The 27569-nt window shown below is 40.6% G+C and overlaps 1 protein-coding gene across 1 annotated transcript in view; it reads left to right on the forward strand.

Annotated features, from left to right (window-relative positions):
* The window catches only part of LOC308139215 (roundabout homolog 1-like), an 87006-nt gene that overhangs the window by 49040 nt on the left and 10397 nt on the right, over nt 1-27569 (forward strand). Inside the window, exons 3-18 of the mRNA XM_080508565.1 lie at nt 10644-10801; nt 14485-14605; nt 16739-16877; nt 16980-17131; nt 19855-19979; nt 20080-20251; nt 22517-22722; nt 22806-22887; nt 22969-23128; nt 23870-24036; nt 24135-24256; nt 25086-25320; nt 25928-26049; nt 26202-26373; nt 26505-26702; nt 27400-27426. Of these exons, the coding sequence (XP_080364691.1) occupies nt 10644-10801; nt 14485-14605; nt 16739-16877; nt 16980-17131; nt 19855-19979; nt 20080-20251; nt 22517-22722; nt 22806-22887; nt 22969-23128; nt 23870-24036; nt 24135-24256; nt 25086-25320; nt 25928-26049; nt 26202-26373; nt 26505-26702; nt 27400-27426 (2358 nt within the window). The remainder of the gene's footprint in view (nt 1-10643; nt 10802-14484; nt 14606-16738; nt 16878-16979; nt 17132-19854; nt 19980-20079; nt 20252-22516; nt 22723-22805; nt 22888-22968; nt 23129-23869; nt 24037-24134; nt 24257-25085; nt 25321-25927; nt 26050-26201; nt 26374-26504; nt 26703-27399; nt 27427-27569) is intronic.

Below are 27569 nucleotides of genomic sequence, written 5' to 3' on the forward strand. Positions count from 1 at the left end.
GCCACGTTTCCACTGCCTCTAGCTCCCTCCATTATTCAGAAGAAGAGGACTTGATTTGGTTTTGTACCAGGCCCGTTCTCATTGGCATGCACTTCCTGCTATCTGAAACATCCAGTTGTCTGCTGTTACTGTCATAATTAAAACCAGCCTGTTTTTTATAATGGGTTTTTTTGTGTGTTTGAGGAGTTGAGATGTCTTTTTGTGTTTTGAGTCGAAAGCCATTGTATATCCTGATCGTCTCAATGGGGTCTATAAATTGCTTCACATCTGGAACGGACCTTAAAAGTAATAAAGCCGTGTTTGTCTGCTTTGGGACCAGATTGTAAGCCAAGTAGGAGGTCAGGTCCCACCGGGGCCGTGTTGTTAGTGCAGATCTCAGTATATAGGCCATTGTGCTTTGAGGTCGGCAATCCCCAGGTTTTCTGTGCTTAACTGCCATTTCAACCTGCTGCTGTCAATGCCCTGTCATGCGTCGCCTAGTCTGTCACTCATTAGTGTCGTCTGCCCAACATTTTCCCGACAAAATCTCTGTTTGTAATAATCAAAGCACTGTTTCTGTAGAGTGGTGGTCATTCTACATTCTACATTTAGTTTTCATGTTGGGTAGATTATGACAAGACATTTAAGATGAAGGAAACTGCACAGACAAGAATGCATTCAGATGCTCATATCTACTTGTGAAATAACAGGTGGAAAGTGCAGCTATCACCTACGCACATAAACACATTATCTAGTCTTTGAATTGATTCGCTGGTACAAGGCCTCCATCGCATCACCAGCACTCTTAAGAGCACTCTCTCCTTGCTAATGTAAAACTGCACAGAAAACACTCAAGGACAACAACTCTGTGCCTTTTGCAGACTTCATGTTTGCCAGCGTCATTGTGTGCCCCGAAGAATGGAAACATCACTCTGAATGCATTTGCACTCATTAAATGGACCAAGCTGCCATTTTGGGGTCTGATTTACTCTCTCCTCATTTATTTTTGCTTAATAGAAGATTGGCATAATGAAGTAGTTCACCTTTGCAGAATTAATTAGAAAACACACTTCCAAGTGATTGGCTTGCAGGATGATTTTAATGATTGTATGAATTCGATTGATGCACAAGTGCAAATAGGACCTTTTTTTTTTTCTTCATAATTTTTTACCACAAAGTAATTCAATTTAAAGTGAGACGCGCCATGTTTACCCTCTGGCTTTTCTATACTCTAGTTTGGATTGTAATTGCCCTTGTAATATGGAAGCTTGCCATCATTGCAGGAATGTGTATTAACTCTCTTCCTCCCCTCCTCTCTTTTCTTTAACCTACTTATCAAATTAATAAAACTCCAAAGATAGAGAGGGCTTCACAAATCAGCAAGGTTGCACCTGCCACCCAGAGGCAGTAAACAAAGTGTTTTGGTAAAATAATATGTTCATGGTTAAGCACATGAACATTTTCTGATGTTTATAAAGGAAGCGTTGCGTTCCAAGCATGTTAAAATAAAACTCAACTAACTGCGACAACAACTAACCAGGGAGGGAAGGAGTTTTGAAAACAATTATGTACAACTAGTCATAAATAGCTAAATAATTTATTGTGACAATTAAAATTATTGTTTAAAATAACTGAAGTAAAAGTACACAGTGCTCTTTTCAAACACTTTGTTAAACATTGGATAGTGTATGCTTTCAATTTGATTTTTTTTGATAAAATGCACATTTTCTCTTTTAGAGAAATACATTTATCAGCTACAAAGATGCAGATCTTCAGCTTTGAATACTAATCAAGATTGTAAGAATATATTCTAACAGTAGTGGAATAAACTACATAGTTTGAATAAGTATCTTTGCAACCATATACTATTGTAGATAAAATAGCCATAAAGTACATGTACAAAAAATGATGCTGTGTTAGTGTAATGTAAGTATTTGTAATTGGGTTCCATGGTACTTTGAAGTACTATAAAACCATTCTACTCTTAAATACAGTTTTCACTTTATAGGAATGAATAAAACAAACGTTAGTGAAAACCCCAATGTCTTGCCAAAACAGAACTATAAAATAAATTCAAATAGTATCTGAGAATTGACTCCAAGATGCGTCTTGGAGTCTAATAATGACGAGCTCAGAACATGCTCCCTTTTTTCAGAGCCAAAACATTTCCACACGTCTGTTTTTGTGCTTTGCCCTGATCAATTTCTATCTCAGCCTCTGATTTAATGATCATAGTTCACCTGCGCGGGGTATTTAAACAGCTGTAGTTCACATTACAGACAGAAGAATAAGTGCTTCCTGCCGGTCCATGAGAAATTGGTCTTGTAAATAGCTTCATGTGTTTTTTTTTTTTTTTTTCTGTCATAAAGAAGCTAGCTTACCTCGGATTATTATTACAGTGAATGCTGATCTTTTAACGCAAAGATCGATCTTGGGACTCATTTGCGGTCTAATAGTATCAATATTTATCTATCGATCCGCAAAAATAATGAGGTGTAACCCTATACTAGACTTTGTATTGTCGAGCAGAAAGACACACATGTGATGTGGTGGAAACTGTGCCACTCGTTTATCTTAGTGAAGCTGTGTGTTGTAGTTTACTTAATGAAAGAGCAGAAATGAAAGATCTTCTGGATGACTTTTGTGACTTTTAGAGATTTTAGATACATATATTGTGTTTTACATAGCCCTATTTTTTTTTGGGGGGGGGGGGGCAGCACAAAGACTGCTATTTATTGTGGAAAAGGCAGAAAAAGAAGTCATTTCTTATTCGAGGTTGAGGTCTGCTTAGAGGTTTGTGCAACTTTTATGGAGTGGTGCTTCCAACCCCAAACAATCTGATCTGGTCTTTGTAATATTTACCTGAGACTGTCTTCATCATTATCCACACTGGTGTGATTCTGGTCTTCTGCACAGAGGGTTCCCAGGCAACAGAGCGTGGTCTTTACTGTTTGCCTAACAACAGTTCAATACACAGCAGGGGGGTCCTGTTTAAGTGTGTGATTGGGTCTGAAAAGCAGAGCTCCAAACACTGCCTGTACTTCTAGTTAATTTCTTGCTCCAGAGTAAAGAAGGAATGTCTCAGTAAAAAAGTATACACTTTATATCTAATAAACCAGTAGCTTTCAAAGTTTGGGGTGTGCTTCCCCTGGGGAAAGTTTTTCTTTTCTCCTGCCATCAATCTGGGGATCCGGGGGATACTTTTCCCAGCATGCATTTCCCAAACGAATCATGATTAAAAGAAATAATCGGAGAGCCAACGCAGTTATCACATTCCCAGCACACATATTTGGATTTTATTGAGATGAAATGAAATTAAAATGTACCTGAGTGCAAAAGGATAACTTCGAAAATGGCAACTTTGATCATTGTGAGGGCTATAAAAATCTGCACTGCAAGGAGGCCAAATCATGTCTGAGCGCTTTTACCACAAGGATAGAGTTACAAGAGTTTTTGCAATTCGTGTAACAAAAAGAACAAACTGTACGTCTGTATTTTGAGTTTTTCTCTTACAAAATTCTTTCAGTGTTACTGTAATTACAGAGTAATCACAAGTAATATCCCGTTAAACTTACTTTTCCTCCTTCCTTTACCTTTGCAACCAATAGATTACAGTGTGTTGGGGGAATTTGACTGGCAGGCAGCAGAGAATGGAAACAAGCATCCATATCCTGTGTCATGTTGTATATAAAGGTTTGCCAGATATTACAAATTGAAAGCACCAACCTGGGAAAGGAAGACTGCTTGTTGACTGTACATCCCAACAGCTTGTTATAATGTGATAAACAATTCCAGTATTCAATCAAAGATACTTGGTGTGAGTGAAAGATTGTGCAGCAGAGCTGCTCAACACTCAAAACTACTAAACAAATGAGCAAGAATCCCTGTAAATTGTCCAATATGTGCATCCTTTTTTGCCTGCAAATTAATTTAGCATTTGAATACAAAAAAGGCTCCTTGTACATTTTGAAGTGTTGCAAAAGAGCGAAAAGGAATCAGCACCTCTGAGTCAACCACTTTTTGTGGAGCTGACAATTTTTCTTCGCCCTATCAGAGCGCCTCAGCCTCTGTTTCACCCTGCTCTTCTGCCACCTCACTAATTCTCCTAATCTGCCTCATGCCCGTCTGTCTTTTCATATCTGCCCTCTCCTTATTCTCAGCAACGCGTTCCCTCTTATAGAGGGGATAGGGGTGAGCAGAGGAGATTAAATACGAGGTTACACAATCCTTTTAGCTGGTTTTTAATATCTGCCCCTCACGAGTGATATGTTCTGCACGCACATCAACGGGATTAGAGTGTCAGAACTTCCAAGAACCGATGAAACAGTGCATCCATCTTCACACACGCATGCACACACACACTCATTCAGCCCCGCCCTGTACATAAAGCCCCCTGTCAGGATGCAGTGCTTCTTAATAGGCTGTATGTATGTGTGTTGAGTCTACATGTACATCCTCTGTCAGGCTGAAATCCCTCATTCCTATTTTTTTTTTTTTTTTTTGCCTCTGTCACTGTCTCTTGTTGTTATGTGTGGGAGGTTTTAAAGAGGTAGTGTAAGGTTGTGGGTTTCAAGAGCCCCACCCCAACCCCTTTTTCCCCATCACCAATCACTGTAAAGCACAGCTGCCAATACTTCAAATTTTCCAATAATTGGTACACTGAGGGGTTGAATGTCTGCACGTGTTTACTTCAGACAGGTAGCTCTAGTGTGATTCATATGCACAAGTGGATCATCATTTCACTGACTGGCTTTTAAAGTAAAGGCTGTAAAGTCTCAGTGGATCCAGATGTGAATACACTGGTAACAGCCCTTAAAGAGGATCTAGGTATACTCCAAGTTTTTTTTTCTCTCACACAAACCAAGTCTTCTGTTGCTTGATTTATAGTTTTTATTCACATGAATTTTGTAACTAACATTCAATTCTAAAATAATGTGTCATAATCCTAACATACTGTTCATATTTCATTTCTGCACAGTATGGTGCAGATTGTTTTTGATCCAGGCCATGATATCACTCATAGTAGTAAAATATGTAATTATAATGTATAAATAGCCAGAGAAGGGGGAGTGTATTTTCTCGGTTTCACCACACTTATTTTTGATGGAAAACATCTGTTATACACAATAACCTGCCCTGTTCAATATAAGACATGAAACATGGCAGCAAATTGTCACATTTGAGAATAGCTGAATGACATTGCTTTGTTGGTCACTTTGTGAAAATATATACAATTTCAGGGTGAAATAATTACATGTTGGGTTTTTAAACTGCTGCCAAATGACAAAACGAGTCAATTAGGACCCAAACAGAATGTAAGGCTTAATAAAAATAAATGCATACTGCATTTTTATTATTGCTATGATAAGAAAACGGCTTGCTGGAGAAAGTGCCCCCCCCAAATGTTGACCTGGAGTTGACGCCAGTGGTGGTGACAGCATCATCAGTGAAGTTGTCAGTACAGTGAGATAAAAAATAATGGTAGCCATTAAATAAATGACACAAATCTTAATAAAACAAGTTAATACAGCAATGTGTCTTACAAGAGTTTATCTGATTAGGCCTCATAGAGCCGAACAGGAAACTCCTTTCTCAATCTGCAAGAGGGAAAAGGGAGGAAAAGCAGAGACAAAGTTAAGAGTTAAAAGACTCAACAAATACTATAACTGGGAGTTTCATCCCGGTAAGTGAGCCACTATGCCGAGTTAATTGGCTTGCCAAACACAAGATAGATTTATGGCTCTGCATGCAAAAGAAAATCTGTTTGCCCAGGGACTTTTTTGAGTAATGATTTCTTTGGAGAAAATGAAATTCAAATAAGGGAGCTTGAGGAGGACGGGAGAGGAATTTTTGTTTCCTTTATAAGCAGTGTGTGCTGTTTTCTGGATGCTCGTGTGTGTTCCGCAAGTCTCATGTGGCATAGTTATGAGACTGAGCTAATGCATGTATTGTAATTTGTATGTGCTGGACCTTCACTGCTTATTGGATGTGCTTGGCTGCGGTTCACATTGTATTATTGGTTTTGGTAGGTGCTTGATAAAGACCCACCGGACCTCCTGTATCACTGCTTTTGAGTCTGAATCTTTTTTCGATCTGTCTGACCAGCTATTATACATGAGCTGGGCATATTGTATTGTTTTTGTCGAGTTTTTTTTTTTTTTTTCCTGTGGAGCAGCTGTTTCTCCTGCAGCTTTCTGTCTCTCCAGACTAAAAGTGAGAGGTAGGGGGTAGGGAAAGGTCAGGAGATAGATTGTGAGAAAAGTCAAGGATTTCATATCTACTGGGATTGAATGATAGCTGCATTTTTAAGGTTAGTTATCTGTATTTATTATATTTATACATTTTTGACTCTGTACTCTGGGATGTTTTTGGATAGACAAGGCTAGTTTGTATTTCAGTTGAGTTCAAGTACTGGGAAACATTAAGACTTCAGGATAGTGTAATAGATGCCAGTAGTTATTTTTACTTATTACTGCTTAGCCTTGGAATAATGTATTTTAGTGCGGTCTCGGTCCAGAATGTTATGGAAGAGTGAAAGAACCATAATTTCAACCTCTGTTTCAGTCTATTTTCCCTTTTAGTATTCACATATTGCAGATATGGTCTAATGAAATATAGGGAAATTACCTATACTATAGGCTACCTACAAATGTAGGTAGCCTATAGTATAGGCTATGTTTTACTTCATCATAGTGGAATTCAGTTTGAGTTTCAGTTTGGTAATCCAAGCCAAAAGCAGCAAACAATCAAAAGAAAGCCACTGCTCCAAGCCAGACGAGAACAGTCCTGCATTTAACACCTTTTAAAACTGTACGTTTCTGTTTTCACACTTCACTTTTAGTGCAAATAAAAAAGCAAGACTAAAGTTGAAACGGTTAGACTGTGAGGCCGAGGGAAGGGAAATCCTGTGTCCTTAATGGGCAGACAGAAAACAAATTCACAAGTATTTTCTTTCCACCACTCTACTAGAATAGCCTTTCAAAGCATAATCCTGCGTGTTAGCACAAATGCTGTCAGTGCTTTAGTGTATAAAGTTTAAATTGATGAGCATTTTAATATGAGAGAGAGAGAGTCCAGTCCCGGAAGAAGAGCCATATAGCTATGACTCAATTGAATTGGTCTGATCTAATTTTTCCAATACTTGTGGGATCCTCTCTGACTGTTAACTCGCTTCATGTTTCCAAATCCTATAAAGTTTTATCCCTGACATCCAAACAAAATCTCATTTCATCTAAGCTTCTTCTCATATCTTATTCTATGATTATGATATCAGCTATTGCTATTGCTTAACAGATAATTATAGCTGTTGAGCTCACGCCCTGTTGACTGTAAAAATGCAGGTGCATTTTCAAAATGTCTTTTTTTTGGAGCCAAAAGTGCCATGTCACAACACGTTTCTCTGTTTTCAGTTTGTGTTGTACTGTTTTCTTGCATAAATCTTGTCATAAATTCCAATGTACTTGAAAAACAAAACACACTTAACAGCTGATGCAGATATAACACAATGTTCTACTATTCCACAAAAGCTGGCATGTTGATACTGAGGTAAAAAGAAGCATCCACAGCTATCAGGTTTTGCAATTTATAACTACTTTGATTACAAAACAGAATGCCGGCGGAGTAAAGTGACCAAAGGTGTCTCGTGCAGTGATATAGTGTGACAATTTTACTACATACTGCCTCACGTCGGTGGGGCTTGATTGTATTCCTTTTTGGGCCAGTTGGACTCAGCAGAGAGGATTATTGGAGCTTGGCTGCAGCGGGCCTTTCAAGCTGTGGCTCAGGCTCCAGAGGACTAACAACAAGTCAGGCACTGTCAGATCCAGACTAGTGAGGGCAAGGGCTGATGCTTTGAAGTGGGCTATGAGATTCTCATCTGGGGGGGGATCAGATGGAGGGAGAAAACAAGACAGCGAGAGGTGCAAACCTCCAGCTAAACATTCAAGCTGGATTGGCTTCAGAAGCTGTAGAGGTGGGTATTGAGCTTTACGCTACATATGGCCTAAAAACCTGTGAAATATACGTGTAGGCAATAAAGCAGCATGATGAACAAAGCCACATGAAGCAGATGCAAGGCAGCGAGAGAAAGGAAAATATAATTAAAGAAAACTCGAAGAATTTGCTGAAGTTTGTGAAGTTGCCGGGAGAACATAAAAGAGATGTAAAAGATTCCCTAATCAAAGCCAACTGACAGAAAGTAAAGAAAGAAATGAGGTTTAATTTGTGGTGATTGTCCGCTGCATAATTCTTCAAGCGTCCCTGAAGTCAGCACGGTTTCTTTTTCACCGGTCTGTATTGCCTGGGTTTGGAAATGTTACTGACTTAAGGGATTTAAAACTAGACGGTGGAGAGAGCAACGTCTCTCTCAGGAGGCGAGATTGTGAGGATACGGTTAAAGATAAGCAGAAATTATCGGAATTGCACGGATAGGAGATGACAAGAAAAGACACTAATGTAAGAGAGCGGCAGGAGTTGAAGCCTGATGGGGAGAAGAAATCCATCAAAACCTATTTAACTTTTGAGAATCAAAGTGCTTACATTTGTATATGCTTGCACGGTTTTTACTTGGCCATGCATAATTTCCTATTACAACCTAATAAGCAGATACATTTTCCCTTCTGAGAACATAAACAGACAGTTTTATGAGCACATGTTCCACATTATTTGTGTGCTCACCCTGCACACTAGTATATCACCCTCCAACTGTTCCCCGTCCACAAACGCAGGCACACTTATGAGAACATTCTTCACGTAACCTTCATGAGCTTCCCCTGCTTTTAATCCTTATCTGCCTCTGCCTTATTCCTGACACGAACGGCACTGCTATCAAACCAAAATAAATCTTTGACAAAAGGCCGGGAGGAAAGACTCTCAAATCCTATGGAAACACTTCACATGGACCTCACACAATACTAAAAGCAGATGTTGTAAGCCAACGGCTATTGGAATTGTAAGATAGCGTCAGTTGATCAATCAGCACGCACGCATTGTACGACAAGTCGCGATGGTCTCTCTTCCTGTCTGAAGTAACTCAACCATGTTTTTTTGTGTCCCACAAGGAATGCCTTTTATCATGTGACGCAGTGGAGCCGGCGAGTGTGGTGGTGGTGGGGCGGGGGGTGTGGGGGGGGTGGGGGGGTCGTCAGGCAGCTGTTTCCCATCAGCACTCAGTCAACTGCAGTCAGCCAGTCGCAACCAAGCTCAGAGGATCAGAGGGGCAACGTGGCGGAGTGGAGCTCAAAGACACGCGGGGGCCCGAATACTCCCAATTAGAAGGTCATCCCAATTTGTTCTCCCATAGCCACGACACTCATCAGACTTTTTTTTTTTTTTTCCAACCCAATTGCCTACAGTTGCAAAGCCAAATCCGAAGCCGGAGGTGAACGGGTTGCCTCCATCTGGGAGCGATTATGCCTTTTTTCCTTATTGTTTCCTGTCTTTTCACCCCAACCGGCTCAGCCATGTTCTGCTGTTCCGCTCGCTCTGAGTTGGCTCGACTCCCTTGGCTTGTTCAGGTTCTAAGCCCCTCCTGTAATTTAAGACTGGGAACGCTTAACGGCAGTCACTCATGCACAGGCGTCTACATTAGCACATGGTGTTCATCTCGGCGAGGGCACAAGTGTGCTCAGTGATATGGAATGAGAGATTGTTTTCATTACAAAGGACCCCATTTCCCTTTTACATATCCTGGCCTTTCTTGCTATGATCTTACAAATAGTAGTCCTAGTATCCTCCCAGAGGTGTTTGGAGTAAAAGCTAATGGAGACAGGAAGGGGTTGCTTGTGGCCACCAAACATCCCATTCCTCAGTTCGGCTCCATCAGAGTAGAAGCAAGTTTGCTTTGTCTTCAGCTTCTGGCTGCAAGATTTTTTTTTTTCTTCTTCTGTGCTTCTCATTGTGGAAACATGATGAATTACTCTGGTAGCTTTCCGCCTCCTGCAAGTGCATTTGTGTGGATCCCACCTTTCGCCAGAGCTTTGCAGTCGTGGATCTTCTCGTTTTACTGTTGTCCATTAAAACTACCAACTTTCACAGCAGCTTCTTTCAGTAGACTGTAAGACATTAAGCCCGGGGGGGATTTCGAGAACACACAAATTAGATGAATGACTGACACTTGATAAATAGAATATAAACATTGTGCCATTATATTTTGGCTAAGTGTTTCTGTGCAGCTCTTAAAAAATTGTGATGGACAGATCCAGCAAACAACCCCATTATTATGCCGCTATTAACTTTTTTCAACATGAAAAGTCAAGTACACAATGCCTCGCTGTTCAAGTGGTTTAAGTCTTCATAACACTGTTGCTAGGTGACGAACAACATGCCAGATCACGGCCCAGTTTACCCAGGCAAAGAAAAAAAGATAAAAATTAGCTTTTTGTGTTCGGTTTTTAGGAACCAAAGCAGAAAATACAATTGAAGAAGTGAATTCATACATTTAGAAAATTGCTGTCAGGGTTTTTGCATTCACAACAATAAATGTGTTAAAAACTATGAACACCACAGTCAGTTGTTGGAATGAACTTAATGCACCCCCCACACACACACACTCTTACAGACACCTATAGTATGTGCAAATATTGTGCTTTATCCATTTTGTGTGTATAATCAAATATCATTAAAGCCTTTGTTTTTACCAATGCGCTTGTCTTTGTGTTTTCCAGTTTTACGGGACGACTTCAGACAGAACCCGGTCGACGTAATGGTGGCAGTAGGTGAGCCCGCGGTGCTGGAGTGCCAACCACCCCGTGGACACCCTGAGCCCACCATCTCATGGAGGAAAGACGGCGCCAATCTAGATGACAGAGACGAGCGCATTACAGTAATAAAATGCTACTTCAATCCTTTAATCGAGACACTTCTCCAAGGCTGCACCTATTGATTATTTCATTCTCTATACACTCATTCAAAAGTAAATTATCACCTTTGTTGGAATGATTTGTAAATGGTAAATGCACTTTGTTTATACAGCACATTTCAAAACACTTTGCATGATTAGTCACAATCATCTGCTTGGCTGCTGCGTACAGTTCTCACATACCATCAGGAGCGAATGGGGTTTAGTGTCTTGCCCAGACTCTTCAGGAGACGGACAGGACAAGCTGGGGGGTTGATCATGACCTGCTCCACCAGCGGAGCTACTGAAGTCTTTCAATCAGCTTTTTATTGTTGCAACCTTTTATTCTGACCTGTTGTGAGTAGTCTATGAAAACAAATGTCAAATTTCTGTGTTGCACAAGTGTTTTACCCTTTATTTTATACAACCAATTTCCTCTATTGGCATTTTGAAAAGTAAAGCTCTGATGTTCAAATTCAACTCTACATATATTGCTTCTTTATATGATTAGTAGTGATATACATTAAAAGAATCAATCTAATTTATTTTGCTGCACTACAGATTGTGTCAGTACACAGCACTGATTTTCTTGTCATGTTTTTATATACATTAAAGTTATTTTGCTGGAGAGGCGAGCAACAGCAAGCTTGTCGTCGCTTTGACACCAGAATAGCACCAGCTTTCAGCAGTGTGCGTGTGCGTGTGTTGATTTGTTTATTTGAACGTCTCTGAGTGCTCCCGGGTACACTCGACATAAGATTCAAAGCTTGCGTTAGTGTGGAGTGACAGGTAGAGTCTCTCTGGGGGACTGTGATGGACAGAGCAGCTATCTCTGATTTAAGGAGAGGAATGGATCAGAGCCTGGGGGAGGGGCTCCTCTGAGGGAAATACAAAGACTGTTTCTTGCTTTGTACTTTCCACGTGCCTGTCTTTGTCCTCCCTAATCATCTTTTCTATATGGAAATGTGTCTTTGCCATGAGACATTACTTACAGTACAAAGACAAAAGGAGTCCAGTACTAAGTGATTCATGGCTACTTTCTACCCGTTTCAGTGTTTCCCCTGAGGCAATAGTTATTTATACTGATAAGTAGATGCAGTTAATTCTTAATACACATTTCATGAATGTACTCACATGCTAGGAGACTCTGATGAACAAGTTGCATGCCTTTATGTGGCAAAGAACATAAAAATTGCACTATGAATAGTTTGAGGATACATGTGCCTTCAGGCTATCTGAGGCTTTGTGAAGAGCAAAGAGAAGACTTTGAAACAGAGCAGAAATGCAAGCTGAGGTTTTGGTGTCCGAGATGGAGGAGAGACAAACCACACTTGGATTTCCGTGTGATGGAACGGCTGCTAAAAATGAGGAGCGGTCAGTACAGGAAATAAAAAAGCTCTTCATCCGCTCTTTAATCAGCTGCATAAGTTATGAATACAGAGGTATTTACAGCAAACAGCAAACGTTGCAGAGACCAGAAGGTTAAAATTAGACCGAGACACTGGATATATCTTGCCTTGAGAAACATAATACTGGCAATGATACAGTGCAATGGGATTTGATATCAGTTCATCAAGAAATACTTCTTTTGCTAGCTATTGACTGACATTTAACATATTAGAAAATGAAAGACCAAGTTGCCTTATTTGACATGTGACGCTGTTTTGTGTGAGTCATTGGTTTTCAAAGTGTGGAGCAGGCCTCTTTTTGAAAACAGCATCAAGCATCTTGGGGTCAAAGGGATGTGTCTTCATAGTGTATTTCTTCCTCTTACAGTTTGAGAAGAACTCTGGTAGAAAGATAAAAATAGCAGAAAAATGTCTATTTAGAATATAAAGACACATTTTTATGAATTAATTTGTTGCAAGAAAACTTGAAATGATGAAACAAATGTGAACTCGTCAGAGTTGAAATCTACAGTATATACAGTATATTGAAAATGTTACCTACTGTCTCATATAGAAATTGTATACCAAGGCTTGTTAATGAAAATAGAGACCCTTGCAATAAAGTGTTATCATGTGAAAAACATGTGGATGTCCAGCATGCAATCATAATGTGTCCCTAGCATAATAAAAGTGCAACATGAGAGTCAAAAGGGGCTGGGGGTAGCAACATGGTTCAAGCGCTGCGATTGGGGGCTCATCGCACCACACTTTGAAAACCCTTGGTGTCATTGTTATGAATTGCAGTGGTTTCATTTTATCCTGTCATCTTTCATGTGCAAAATACACCAACACTAAAAAACTATACTCCACTTCAACCAAATTTGAAACATTTTGCATTGGCTCGAATGTCATTCCAAACATCCAACCCAAATCCACTGAATGCTGACAGAAACGGCTGAATCTGCAGTACCGGTTCCCAAACTCTCCTGCGTGCTCCCTATGATTACCAGCGGTTGCCATTGTGTATCCAAAGTGCACTCAAATACGAGGGACTCCGCAGTTTGTTAAGTCTTCCTCCTACAACCACATCATTTACAACAGATTTGGACTGTCAGCCATACTTAGGCCGCTCTTAGTTTTTATTTATTTGGTGGACAGTATGAGCAATTTGTGGTGGAAGGCTTGCCCAGAGGACGCTGACTAATAAATGAAAGGCTGTTGGTTTCATCCCTGCAGCAGCAATTTAACGATGTAGTCCATCTGTGAGCCAGCAAGTGGAGAGTGCCCACCAAGCCAGGTGCTGTCTAGCATGAGGCCGAATTACCAAGGCACTGTGGGTAGCCTTGACCTCCGACCTCTTTTGAAAAATGATGGGAGCTGTGCTATGCAATACGCGTGCTCCTGGCAGGGGTGTATGAATAGTTTGATTCCATTGCCGAGGAAAGAAGAAAAAATAGGAAAGAAGCAATCTTAAAGCATAATAACTGAGATGAAAGTTTAATTGAAGCTGATGCCTAGGAGTAGGTTACAGATGTCTGTCTGCAGAGCACGGCTTTGTGTTTTGTTTTGAGGTCCTCAGATCAGCTTGTTTTCCTTCTGCAGTATCAAGTCAACCCAGTGCTGCTCCGCCGTCACCTCTAACACAGGGTAGCTGCAGACTATCAGCACCGCGGCTCACATTCAAAGCGCCATGAAGACAGCTACCGTGGTCTGCGGGGGCGTGGGGGGGGTAGCGAGGAGTGAAAACAGCATGGAGTGCATATGTCTTCCACCTCTTTGTTGTGTGTGTATGTGTGTGGGTGTGCCTGTGTGCGTGCTGATACGAGTATAGAGGTAGCGGGGAAAAAAATTGAAAAAGTTTGGGAAAGGCAAAGCAGGCTGACAGAACATCTAAGGGAAATTTCAACAAAGAAGCAGTGCCTTTGTTCCCCAGGATTCTTGTGTAGCACCAGATATGAATTATGTAATTTCATAATGGGTGACCTTCTGTGCAGCTTGAAAGGCAAGTGCAAACTCTATTCTTCAGATGTAGAGAGCCATACTGATACACATGGAGGCATACACAACTGTATGAGCTGATATGCCATCAAGTGAATGTGTTTTCAAATGAAAGATGGGTGCAGATGTGATTATGGCAATGTCACACAGAGGAAACTTTACCTGTGGTGCATTTATCATGGAATACAAATTGCAGTCAGATTAGCGTGCACATTATGAATGCAAAACCACAAATCCAGTGCAAATACAGCAGTGCAAACATTTCCTGTGTTTTCTTTTAAGATTCGGAGTGGCAAGCTGATGATCACCAACACGAAGAAGAGTGATGCCGGGAAATACATCTGTGTTGGAACCAACATGGTGGGAGAGAGGGAGAGCGAGATCGCTGAACTCACAGTGCTTGGTAAAAAAAAAGAAAAAGAAAATGCATCTTTGTGATTGCCTTTCACCATACTCTTTTAAGTATCATCTCAGGTTACAGTGGTTTAATGTGCCAATCGTATGAGTTTTTTGTTTTTTTTACTGGGGTAAAATAAACCATTAATTATGCAAATTATGCTGCAGCAGCATCCAGTCTGGCAGCTTTGGAGAGCTCTCCCACCAAGCATGTGCTGAGCATCCGCCGCTGCTACATCTAACAGTGTTACCTTTTGGTATGAGAGTCTCCATGGTACCGTGCTTCTGAAAATCTAGACCCCTAGACTCCTGTTTTCAACATTCATCCCCCACCTATTTTCCTTTCTTCCCTTTCTATCAGAATGGGGCTTTTATCAGCACCGAACAATTAAATGACCTTGGTATGGGTAGCACATGTACAGTGTACGGCCTCATAAAGCCTTTTTAAGGCTGTTGGGATAATCGAGCTGAATGCAGAAACAAATGAAAATGTTACAAGTTGTACATATTAATTGACTAGATAATGAGAATTGACCGACATTTTAATTGTTTTCATTTAAAATTGCAAATTCTATTACCTTAGGCCTGTTAAAGTGTGTTGATGGGTAAAGAAAATATATAATTTATATATTTTTTAAATGAAACATTCAACTATGCTATAATGAGGAACAAAAATGAAACAGGCGTGACATTTGGAGGGTTTCTATAAAGTCACTATGGCTTGCATTTATCTTTATTTAGCAGCACATGCAATTTAAAGCAGTTTGCCTACATGGATGTAATGAAACAAGAAAGCAGATGAATGGAGGGTAAAGTGGTTGGGGCTAATCATAACCCTGCTTGTTAACTTGTAGAATCTTTCTCCAAAAAAATGCATGTTGTGGGTTTTCCCTGAAGAGCAGCCTGGTAGTCTGGTTCGTTCATGTTGATGGCAGGAGTAGGAAAAACATCTAAAGATTTGAAATATTCCCACCATTATTGTGACATCGACATACTTTGGGGTCCTTCTCTCACCTCTGCATCTCCTTACGTATGCCCTTGGAAACAATTAAGCTTGAAGAGAGAATCACTGGATCATTTTTTAATTACTTGTCATTTGATAATTGAAAGATGCTGTTCTCAGTCCATAAATGTCTTTACTTGTAATGATTCCTCAGAAAAAGTTTAATTATTGTGCCTGATGCCTGTTAGTTTAATCACTTATGGTCTTCTTGAATGGCCTTTGGATACAACAGTTTTTTTTGGTTTTGTTTTGTATCTAAGAACAAAATAGTGGATGTTATGCAAGTTAGAAGCAGGTGCTACACTTTGGCACTGAAAATTATTTTAAAGTGAATAGGATTTTTCATCTATATTATTCATTTTAGGAGGTTTTTGATAACCAATAATCTAATAATTGCGAATTATGTTAATAATTTTGGCCAGTAATAAGGCCAATAATAAAACTTGCCAGTAATATAATGAAGTAAGAATTTTTTTTTACAACTATGATTGAGAGAGAGTTCTAGAGTTTGTCTCCACAGAGAAAGAATATGATTATCCTGTCCTTTGTACCTATTTTTCCACAAGCAAACTGCACAAACCCTGCAAAAAGAAATCCAAGAAATACTGCCTTATTTATCTATCATGGCTGCAGGTAATACATTTTAAAAGAATTTATTTTTCAATCATTTAATAACTGATTAACATATTTGTAAATTATAACAATAATGGATCCAATATCTTATGTCACTATTGCCTGTTATGTTATGTGTTTTGTTACATTGAAAAAAGGCAAAACTTATTACGGGCTGACCATTATTACACCATTAGTTGTTTTCCAAAACATCTTTAAAAAGGCAGACCCCAGACCTCAAGATTTTCAACACACTTTACCCCCCCCCACCACTACCACCACCATGGTTGAGATCTCTCTGCAATCTCTCAGGAGATGCCGGGCCTACACTGGGTGAAGTAATTTCCATGAGTGGATTCAAAAGACAAGAAAAGCAGAGTATTTTCAGCATAAATAATGTGGAAATCAATATTATCTATTGTCAATAGAGGCTCTGCCTAATATGCATTTAAATGGTATACAATGTGTTGTTCTGCTTTTGAACACGGCTGTAGTAAACTCAATAATGTTTGTGGTGCCCTTCAGAGCGGCCCACCTTTGTGAGGAGGCCGAGCAGTGTGGTGGTGCTGGCAGAGGAGAGCGTGGAGTTTCACTGCGTGGTTCAAGGAGACCCTGTTCCCACTGTGCGCTGGAGGAAAGATGATTCTGACCTGCCCAAGGGCAGGTAACTCACAAAGGGCCGCTACATACAGCAATTTACCATGCAAACACGCCATTTCAACTTGTTCTTTCATCTCCTGAGCATATGTGTCGGTTCTGCCCGCAGATTTGAAATCCTGGAGGACCATACCCTGATAGTTCGCCAAGTGACCTCTTCAGATGAGGGCTCCTATACATGTGTGGTGGAGAACATGGTGGGGAAGTCTGAAGCATCCGCCACGCTCACTGTGCACGGTCAGTACAGCTCGACCTTCACACGTAACATTCTCTAACTGCAGAGCTATCGTCACACATTTTTTTTCAACGTATCTTTTTCATGGATGAGAAGTGTCTGCCTGACAGTCGTTGCTGACCTAACAGGAGAACTAATCCCGTCTCTCAGTGCCTTAAGTTAACTGGGTGTGACTCTGATACAACATTGCCTTTTTATTTAGGCGTAATATTCATTAGAGTGCTTTAGCTTGCTTCTGCTCTCATGACAGCACAAACTGGTAAGATGATCTCTTAGGTACTTGTGTGTATGCAGTTTTTCCATTCCACTTCCCCTCCTGAAGGTCATATAACATCTGCAGCAGTCACCAGTGCTGACAGGCAACATAAGACACTGCAGGAGTTTGTTTACAGCGCGTTTCATAGTTATGTCCCCACTAAATTGAAAAGAGAGTGCAAAGTAAATGTTTACGTGACCACAGAAAATGGATTCATTTGGTCCGAGACACCCTGCCACAATGACACCTTTCAGTTCTTAAATCATTGACAGGAAATGAGCAGAAAGACACCTCTGACAGTCACACGCAGTCCTATATGCAGCACACACACACACACACACACACACACACACACACACACACACACACACACACACACACACACACACACACACACACACACACACACACACACACACACACACACACACACACACACAGCATTGACACAGTGGGTGTTATATACTGCAAGGCCAGTTGGGCTTAATTAAAGAAAAGGCAGGGCTCACTACATGCTGGGATGTGACACGGCTCCAATTACTTTGTCTTCCTCAAAAAAAAAAAAAATGGATCAAAGAGAACTATAGGTTATTCCTCCATTGAACACATGAGGAAGGAAGTTTCGGATATAAGCAGAAGTACTTTTATAAAGTTAAGTGAGAGCAATTGAAAACATTGCAGTCTTAACCTCAGGCTTGTTCAAGGCAAAGCCAAAGTCCTGATCATGGAATATTCTTTTTAGTGACTTAAAGCATTTGGTTAATATTAAACTATTCCCTCACTCATTGTACATGATCCAAAGCTGAATTGGCCTTTCTATCTGGCTTCTTTCATGCATTAACTTAACTATATATAAGTATATATTCCTCATCTCAGAATGGATACTTGAACCCACCTTACCACAGTCATCCTTGCGCAGTACTTCCAAAACCAGCAGTCATTTCTCCATGAATCTAGTTTACAGATGTTAAAGATGTTCAGCCATTCCTTTTCTCAGAGTGTGATTTTGTTTGTGAGGCATGCACACACACAGCAGAAAATCCTTCCCCAGCCCAGCCTCATTTTGAAACACCACGGTCGTTTCTCACCTCTTATGAGTTAACTGGTTGAGTGTCACTTTTTTCCTGGTGTTGTCTTTTCGAGGGCCGTAAGCAGCAATGACATACATTTTTCACACGCCAAGTCTGCTGGGTGTAATCAGAGATAAACAATCCACTTCTGACTTTTATTTTTGGACTTAAGGGTGTTATGAAATAAAGTATAAAGAATTGTTGGAAGTCAACCTACTATCACAGTATTGGAAGACGGAGCCTTTTTATTAAGATCACAGAAATTCTATTGCCAACAACAACTTTGAAAGTCGACTGCACTGAGATTGAAAACCACTACAAAGACACCAAGAATGATCACAAAAAGATGCAAGTGGCTGCAAGGACACACCATGTAGCTACAAGTCGAGGCAAAAGGAATACAAATGGATCTGAAATGGCACAAAGAAAGAGACACACAACTGCAGTGAGGAGAGGCAACCACAGTATGAGGCTGAACAATGAGAGTAGGGTGTAAAATGACTTATTAAATCAGTTTGTTTGGTGTAATGATGCTACTTGCCAGTAAATCTTATACATTTGAAAGCCTAATTAGCTCACTTTTAACTGTGCCAGGAACTAAACTGAATTAATCTTTCTTTAATAGTCCCCTTGGGAAAATTCCTTTTTTTGTATCATCTTTCTAGATTATAGCAGGCAGCCATATTAAGGCGATCTGGTGAGCTGATGAGGGTCAATGGTTTTACTCGCGGATCCACAGGGGTGACCGCTGTGGGATTCAACCTTGTGAACATCCAATCACAAGTCCGCTTTTTTAACTGCGAGGCTCTAGACAAAATGTTTAGTTCACCAAGAATCCAACTGCAAAGAAAACTCGACTTTTAACGGGAAACACCAAAATACTCATCTGTGCTCCTGATTCCACAAATACACATTCATAACAAATAGGACACAATTTAAAAGGGAAATAAACAGGTTTTCATCTATCACATAAACATTTAGAGGATGACATTGTATTAGTAGTCTTTGCTTTCATGACATATTTTTGCTTCTTACCATTTCCATCGTGACTCATTCAAGCATTTGTCATTACTGTGTGCTGCATGATTGTAGTTATCCACCCTGATTACTCATTACACTGCTTTTCTCTGTCTTTTTTCCCTTGTAGTCAATACCGGTAAGTTGTCATCCATCCCTCATCAACCATCAGACAGCAACAAGAAATCATGAGCCCCTGTCACTGTCCTATCTGCACTGTAATTTCATCCACCATTACAGTATGTAATTCACGTTGTGTATGGGTAAATAAATGTGATGTTTTTGTTCATTTGAGACAATCTCTGATCCATTTCTTTAGCTTTTAGGCTGAATGTGATGTTTTACAACCGGGAGTGGTAAGAGTGTGTCAGACTGTTAGGTAATTAAAACCTTTCCTTTTCCGCAGTGCCCCCAGCTTTTGCCATACGCCCTCGGAACCAGGTGGCGGCAGTAGGGAGGATGGTCACCTTCCAGTGCGAGGCCACCGGCAACCCACAGCCTGCTATTTTCTGGCAGAGGGAGGGCAGCGAGGTGAGACTGACCCTCAGTCTGTCATCACACTAAATCACTCCCCAGTGTAAATAAAGATAATGAACGGGTTTTATGACAGTGGTCTTGGTCTCTCCTCCAGAGTCTCCTGTTCTCGTACCAGCCGCCACAGCCCTTCAGCCGCCTGTCTGTCTCACAGATGGGCAGTTTGACCATCACCGATGTTCAGCGCTCAGATGGCGGCTTCTACAGCTGCCAGGCCCTCAACATCGCCGGCAGCGTCATTACCAAAGCGCTACTGGAAGTTACAGATTGTGAGTAAAAACAAGGAGTGATGAAAGGGCGGTGGGTGAGGAGGGGAGTGGTTTACGGCCGAGCTTTTTCCAGCTTTATTCTTTTGTCTTGCTGCAAAACAGTCTGTGTCGCTGCTGGGTTGTGCCTTTGTTGAGCAGGTAGGCAGCAATTTCGATCTGGGTGTGTTAGTTGGCCTTGGTTGCTGTCAGGTGAGGCGTTTCATAAAATGTGTACATGTTGGGCTCAACATCTTCTGTTTCCGTGGTAACTCTCTGTAAAGCGGGCCTGTTGTTACCTCTTAGAAAATTGAAATGCGAAACTGTACACAATGTAATAGATTACACAGTATATACAAAATTAACTTAAATATAATTAATCATGAGAGAATCTGCATTGATGCGACATTCTACTGCTAATATTTGTTAATTAGGATTGTAAGATTGACATATGACATCATTTATGGATTTTTCTAATGGGGAAATGGTTTGAGGAGCTATCATCTAAATGCTACACGATGAAAGAACTGTGTTAATTGCTTTAAAAACCAATTTAAATGTGCTTGCAGGCTCACACCAGTGATTACGCACCTGTACGAGAGCACATCTCTGTTAGTTTGTGCCACATACATACATTAATGGAGACAGTTGCTTCAGGTTTTCAAAGATTTAATTCACATTGAGGTATTCAATGCCGTCCCTCCGCCCATGTGGTGCAGTTGCAATGGACAAGCCTTTGCTTAACAAGGACATAAGCGGTATGCATGTGGCAAAATTAAAAGAGAAACAAGGGTGAGGTTGTGTTTTTTTTTTTTTCAGTGAACTGCACCAGCCTGCACTTCTACTTGTTTTTGTGTTCTGTCCCCCTCCCCCAAATTCCCCCCATCCTGCAACACTTCTCTCATCCCCCTATTTGGAGTGCTGCATTTGTATGGTAATAACTGGTTCGCATTACCTCTGGCGGTTTTCAAGGCTTGTTTCCATCACCTTTTTTGGGGGGTATTTTTTTATTTATTTATTTATTTATCTGGCACCCCTTCCCCCCATTCACTGGGTTTTTTTTAAAATGTAAGAGACAGACAGAGAGAGCGAGAGGGAGAGAGCTCTGTTATCTAAGTGGGACTGTTATTAGTTGGGCTTTGCCGTCATGATTGGATCCGGCTCCAGCGGTACCTACTACCCAATGAACGATTAGTTGCTCTCCGCTGGAGGGGAAAGAGTTGATTTCTTTTCCCTCCACTGCCTGCACAGCCTCCAAAGCTTATTGTTCTCCCTCTTTACCAATTTTCTTCTCAATATCGTTCACATCTTATCTGTCTCCCCCTTTTTTTTTTTTTACTTTACTTTTTCCCCGCATTTTATTTCCATTTGCTCGACTTTCATCTGTCTTACTTTTATTTCTCTCTCTGTCTCTGAAACTTTGACATTTTAGGAACATCAGCTTGCTGTTTCTAGTCACACACTGATCTTTTTTTGTGGCATTTTGTTCATTTTTGTTCTATAGTAATAGACTTGTTGTTTTGACTTATGAACCCCTCATGTACTCTGCACAACAAGCTATTTTATATGATCATATTAGTAATAGCGCATTGAATTTAGTCACTTCATTGTCTAAAATGCATGATTTAGGACTGTGGCAAGAAACCAGAAATACCTGGAGAAAACCCCCACACACAGTGTCTGAAGTCAATTTTAGGAATAAACATGCAGGTGTGATATTTTGCTCAAAAATACATTTGATTATAGGGGAATTAAAATTAATATCTGATTGAAGCGTGGTTAAAGTGACCTTTCTGAAACCAATTATGAATCAAATAATCCCTAAGGTTTCAATAGGGTCCTATGCACTGTCAGTGTTCAGACCCTAACCAGTGGATTTTTAGATATTTGGGAATAGGTTCAAGGGCTGGAAAAATGGGATAAGTGCCACATGTAATCCATGTGTCCCATGTTTAGTATTGATCGTTAGTCACAACTAATTTCCCCTGTTAAACGTGTTATGATACCATGCCTTTGTCATATAACTGTATAAACTGTAACCAAAACGTTTTGGAGTTTAATGATTTCACATTTTCTTTAGTCTACAGTGTATTGTCCTTGTTCTCTGCAATTTTATTGCTGATAGTAGCTGTATAGCATTATATAATGTTTCCATGGAGAATGGTTTAATAGTCCCAGTGTAACAGTTTGATCATTTATGGCGTTTACAATACAATTTGCAGTGAGCCGCCATGGAACCATTTTTATATTTTTATTGTTTTTTTCTTACATTCTTTTGTGCTTTATTAGCTGGATCAGACCACCCTCCTCCTGTTATTAGGCAGGGCCCGATCAATCAGACTGTACCTGTCGACAGCACCGTTGTGCTGGGCTGTCAGGCTGCTGGTACTCCACCTCCTGCAGTCCAATGGAAGAAAGATGGCGTGGTGGTTTCTCCGGTGGACTCTCGGATGTCCCTAACAGAAACGGGATCACTGAAGATTCACTACGCCAAGGTATCATTTAAGAAATACAGCGAGTTAAAATTCAATCTGGGACCAAAACAAGCCTTCCTGCTAATGTTTGCTTCTCTCATCAGCTGGGAGACACAGGCTTATACACTTGTGTAGCTTCCAGTCCCAATGGAGAGGCTTCCTGGACAGCCTACTTACAAGTGGAGGGTAGGTTTTTCAAAATGAGATTTTTACTGTGTTTAGCCGGACATAATTATTCAAATAGATTTGTTGGTATTCAACTTGCAGAGTTTGGAGTAGTTGTCCAGTCCAGTCCCTCAGATCCTAACCTGATCCCAAGTGCTCCATCCAAACCCGAGGTCACAGAGGTCAGCCGTTCCTCTGTCACTTTGTCATGGAAATCTGGCCCCGGCGCAACACCTTCATCTTACCTAATTGAGGCATTCAGGTAAGGAGAATACAATGTTAAAGGTAATCAATCACTGTAAATGAAATTTAGTTTCTGCGAACTTGTAACTCATAAATGAAAACAGTACTTGATATGGTGGCCCATTTGTTCAACTTTTGTTGAGTATTAACCCTTCCCTAGTCCTCGTGATTTATTAAAATCCCCGAAATAAACATCATGTTCATTTATAAGTGTAGGTCTGCTATAGTTTGCTTGTTATCAACACCATTTGTTGTTTCAAGAATAGGTGTTCTGCATAACAGTCTCTTGTCAGGACTGTTAGCATTTGAAAAGACCACACTTTAAACAAAGCAAAATCATTTAACTTCCAACTAAGAAAAAAGCACTGACAATCACATCTGACAGATGCACAAAATGTTAGACAGTAATGTTATAATAAATTAATGTACAATGGACAATAAGATCTGAAAAGGAATGTGTTGTTTATGATTTTTACAAATCCCTCCACCAATATGACCAAATAAATTGTGTCACATTTGATTTTGTTCTAGTAGGGCCTTGGTGCATCATCCACTCTTTCCATGGTGAATGGAAGCAAACAAATAGCAAAATGATACAATTTTAGCTGAATGTAATGAGTAATATAGTATTGATAGCTGAGCTAATATGTGGTACTCAATCAACTTTAGTAAGACATATGTGATATTGAACATGTGTATCGACTGTTTCTACATCAAATTAAAACATTCTTTATTTTATTTTTATCACCTTTTCCTGCAGTTACGCATTGGGCAACAGATGGGTAACTCTAGCTGAGCATGTGAAGACACAGCCTTTCATTCTGAAAAACCTAAAACCCGGCGCTGTGTACCTCTTCATGGTCAGGGCGGTGAATGCCTACGGCCTCAGTGACCCCAGTGTGATCTCAGACTCTGTCAGAACACAGGGTTAGTGCAGCTTTTACATTGCTTTTTTTTTAAACTTTAGGATCCAAAATAAATGAGTAATGTGACTATTTTGCATCATCCTTTCCTTCGGTGCACAGAGAGCACCTCCACCATGCAGGGTGTGGACCACCGTCACATCCAGAGAGAGCTGGGAGATGTTGTTATCCACCTGTACACACCCACTGTCCTGTCATCATCTGCTGTCAGGTTGCAGTGGATGGTAAGGCTCTGTTGTATTGACTGTCCTGTACATTATATACTGTATACGTTGGTAAAGTAAATTGCCAGTGCAATGGTGTAAAAGTAGACAGATCAAGCTATGAAAATACTGTCAATGCTGATGGATTTTTTTATTACCAAGGTTGTTATGAAGAACTTTAAAGAACCAAAAAATAAGCACATTAAACTGGTATACAGTAAAACACCTCTTCATTATAGCTTGCAAGATATATCCTAAAACAAGCTGAATGCATTAAACTTTTATTGTGTTGAAATTGCATTACACTGTTGGATTTTTCTCTCTAAAGAAAAAAAAAATCGACAAAACAGGGACATTAATTCATTGGTGTGATATATTTTTTGTACTATGACTCAAGCACATAAGCGTGTGGATCTGTGTGGATATGTAAATGCCACTACTAAAATCTTTTCAAGGATTCTTTGTCATAACAGTGTGGTTTAAATGGAAAGTGCTTAGTCCTTTTTTTGCCCAGTTTGAACCGGAGCCACGCTGAGTGGAAGGTATTAATGACCTCATCTTGTGGCTTGCAATGAGAACACACAGATACTGGGAGATGTTAATCTATATCACCCTGTAGGAAAAGCCAATTAACTGAGATATAACATCTTTTCTGCAGGGTTTTTCACTCACACAAGATAAAGCTTTTTTTCTTCCTCCTGGATGGATGGCTTTAACTCGTACATAAATCTTGTGAAGCTCAGCCTTTACACGCATTAGTTTTAGTTTGATTCAGAGCCAAATGCTTAGTTGCTTATGAGGCTACTTAGTGACATTAATGCTGCATGTTTTATCCCTACCCCTCCACTAGGTCGAGCAACAGTCCCCATACATCCAGGGTTACAAAGTGCTTTACAGGGCATCCGCTGAGCACGGCCAGCCTGAAGGGCAGTGGAGTGTCCTGGAGGCACGCGCCCTGCGGGAGGACGGCATGGTGATCAGTCAGCTGAAGAAAGGATCCATCTATGAGTTCAAAGTGCGCCCCTTCTTTGATGAGTTCCAGGGAGCAGACAGCGAGGTGAAGGTGGTCAGGACTTTGGAAGAAGGTGAAGTTTGCTTTGTAGTCTTTCATTCTAAATAGAGTATTAGTAACATTGCAGTGAGCTATGTTCAGAATTGTGAGTCATTAATCCATCCCTCTGGTCGACACATCCCCTTTCCTCCTGAATTATTTCTTTGTCAGAGGAAAAGAAGAAAAATAGATCTCGTTCTCACAGTGATTCAAGCTATTCCCTCAGTAAACCAAACAAAAACATCAACTAATATAGTGTACAACCCAAGTAAAGCATAACCGCTAACTCTCAGGTCTCATGAGTGAAAGATCATACAGCACATACACATTGGATTTTGGTTGCTGTGAGACTTTCTGATGAATTTCACATTGAGAGGATTTGTTGTTGTCAATAAGAATATTGCTAGTTGGGGGATTAGAGGATTTACTTTCTAGGCAGTGGTCAGGCATTGCTCTACTGCTTTTACATAATTTGCCTTCAATATATTTGTTTGTTCAGGTTTTAAACTCCACTTTTTCCATTTTCATCATGATTTCCTTGTGTTTCTTTCCAAATTGCACCCTAATTATAGCCTTCCTTGCATACTGTAACACACCCACATATGAGCTGGTCAAATGTGAACAGTTTGCTTTCTTCTCAGCACCGAGTCGAGCCCCCCAGGGTGTGACAGTAACCAAGAGTGATGCCAATGGGACTGCTATCCTTGTTTCCTGGAAACCGCCTCCAGAAGTAGAAAAGAGTGGCATCATTCAAGAATACAAGGTAAAAAAAAAAAAACTCAGTCACACTCCCACACTGAATCATTTCGGATGTAAATTTCTGTCTTTGCGAAACTGTTCGTGCCGGCCGTGTTGTTGGACGTGTCCCTCGGGCAATCACTGTCATCCCATCCCCTGCTCACTTCATCCTGTCAGATCTGGTGCCTGGGTAATGAGAGTCGCTACCACGTCAACCAGTCGGTGGATGGCTCCACTTTCTCGGTGCTCATCCCCAGTGTGGCACCAGGGATTCGCTACAGCGTGGAGGTGGCAGCCAGCAATGGGGCCGGACCTGGGGTGAAGAGTGATGTTGCTTTCTTTCAACTAGGTAAAAGTTGAAAATGTAATATTATTGCAGAGTTTCCTTTAACTTCATCGTGTAACAATGTTTTAATGAAGCATCATATTGGTTTTTAAATTGTCTTTTTTTTTTCTCTCTTTTCTGCCTTCACTGGTCAGATTCTTCAGGCCAGATGGTGGATATCAGGGAGGAAAAAGACACTTTGACTCAGATTTCAGATGTGGTGAAGCAGCCGGCCTTTATTGCTGGCATTGGCGCCACCTGCTGGCTGGTTCTCATGATTTTCAGCGTGTGGCTCTACCGCCACCGCAAGAAGAGAAGCGGCCTCAGCAGCACATACACAGGCATCCGCAAGGGTGTGTACTTCTCTCCCATGGCTATCAATGCATTATGGATGTTTCTGGTGATGCAGGCCAGCCGTGCATGTGCAGAACAGGTTGTAATGGTCCTTTCATGAGCACACAGAAAGGCCGCTCTGAGCGTAGGAGTGATCAAACCTTGACACGATGCCACAGAGCACAACAGCGGCAGTCATTGAGAGATATTAAAGATTATTTTTCAGAGGCTGATAAGCAGATCACATCAAAAGGGGAAATATATTCCAGTCTAATCTTCCTTTGACACAAAGACCTCGGGAACAAATTTGCATTTGAGACTACGCAGACATCCAAAGGCTGACCTTTAATCGCTTATTTGTAGAGTGTCATTTCCCCCAGACTTGTAGGCGTAGGCCTGTCAACCTGCCATTACCGTGTCTGCTGCAACACTGCTGTTATTTTCATCCCCGTCTCTCAGGTTTGCCTGTCACCCCCATTAACCTTCACCTGAGCACTTATGTCAAAGACGGAGGCAGCAGTAACACAGATGCCATGTGGTTATTTAAATGTCTGTATACATCACAATTTCTTTGACACAAAAAGATGTCAGTCACACAGCAGGCGTTGCATGTGTTGTGAAATCTCACACCTTAAAAAAATATTGCAGGGATATTACATGTCTGTATAATATATAATGCTTGATGCTGATCTATTCTGCTTTTGTTTGTTTCTCCAGTCCCTTCGTTCACCTTCACACCTACAGGTATGTAACATATCTACACGACTGCACAGAACACGCAACACACTTGAGGGGATTTAAAAACAAAAAGTACATTTAGGTACATAAGTTAGAGCAAGAAGTTTACTAAAACATCTAAATACAGAAGAAACTGTGACTAAAACGCA

Source organism: Blennius ocellaris (assembly GCF_963422515.1).
Source record: "Blennius ocellaris genome assembly, chromosome: 14".
Lineage (NCBI taxonomy): Eukaryota > Metazoa > Chordata > Actinopteri > Blenniiformes > Blenniidae > Blennius > Blennius ocellaris.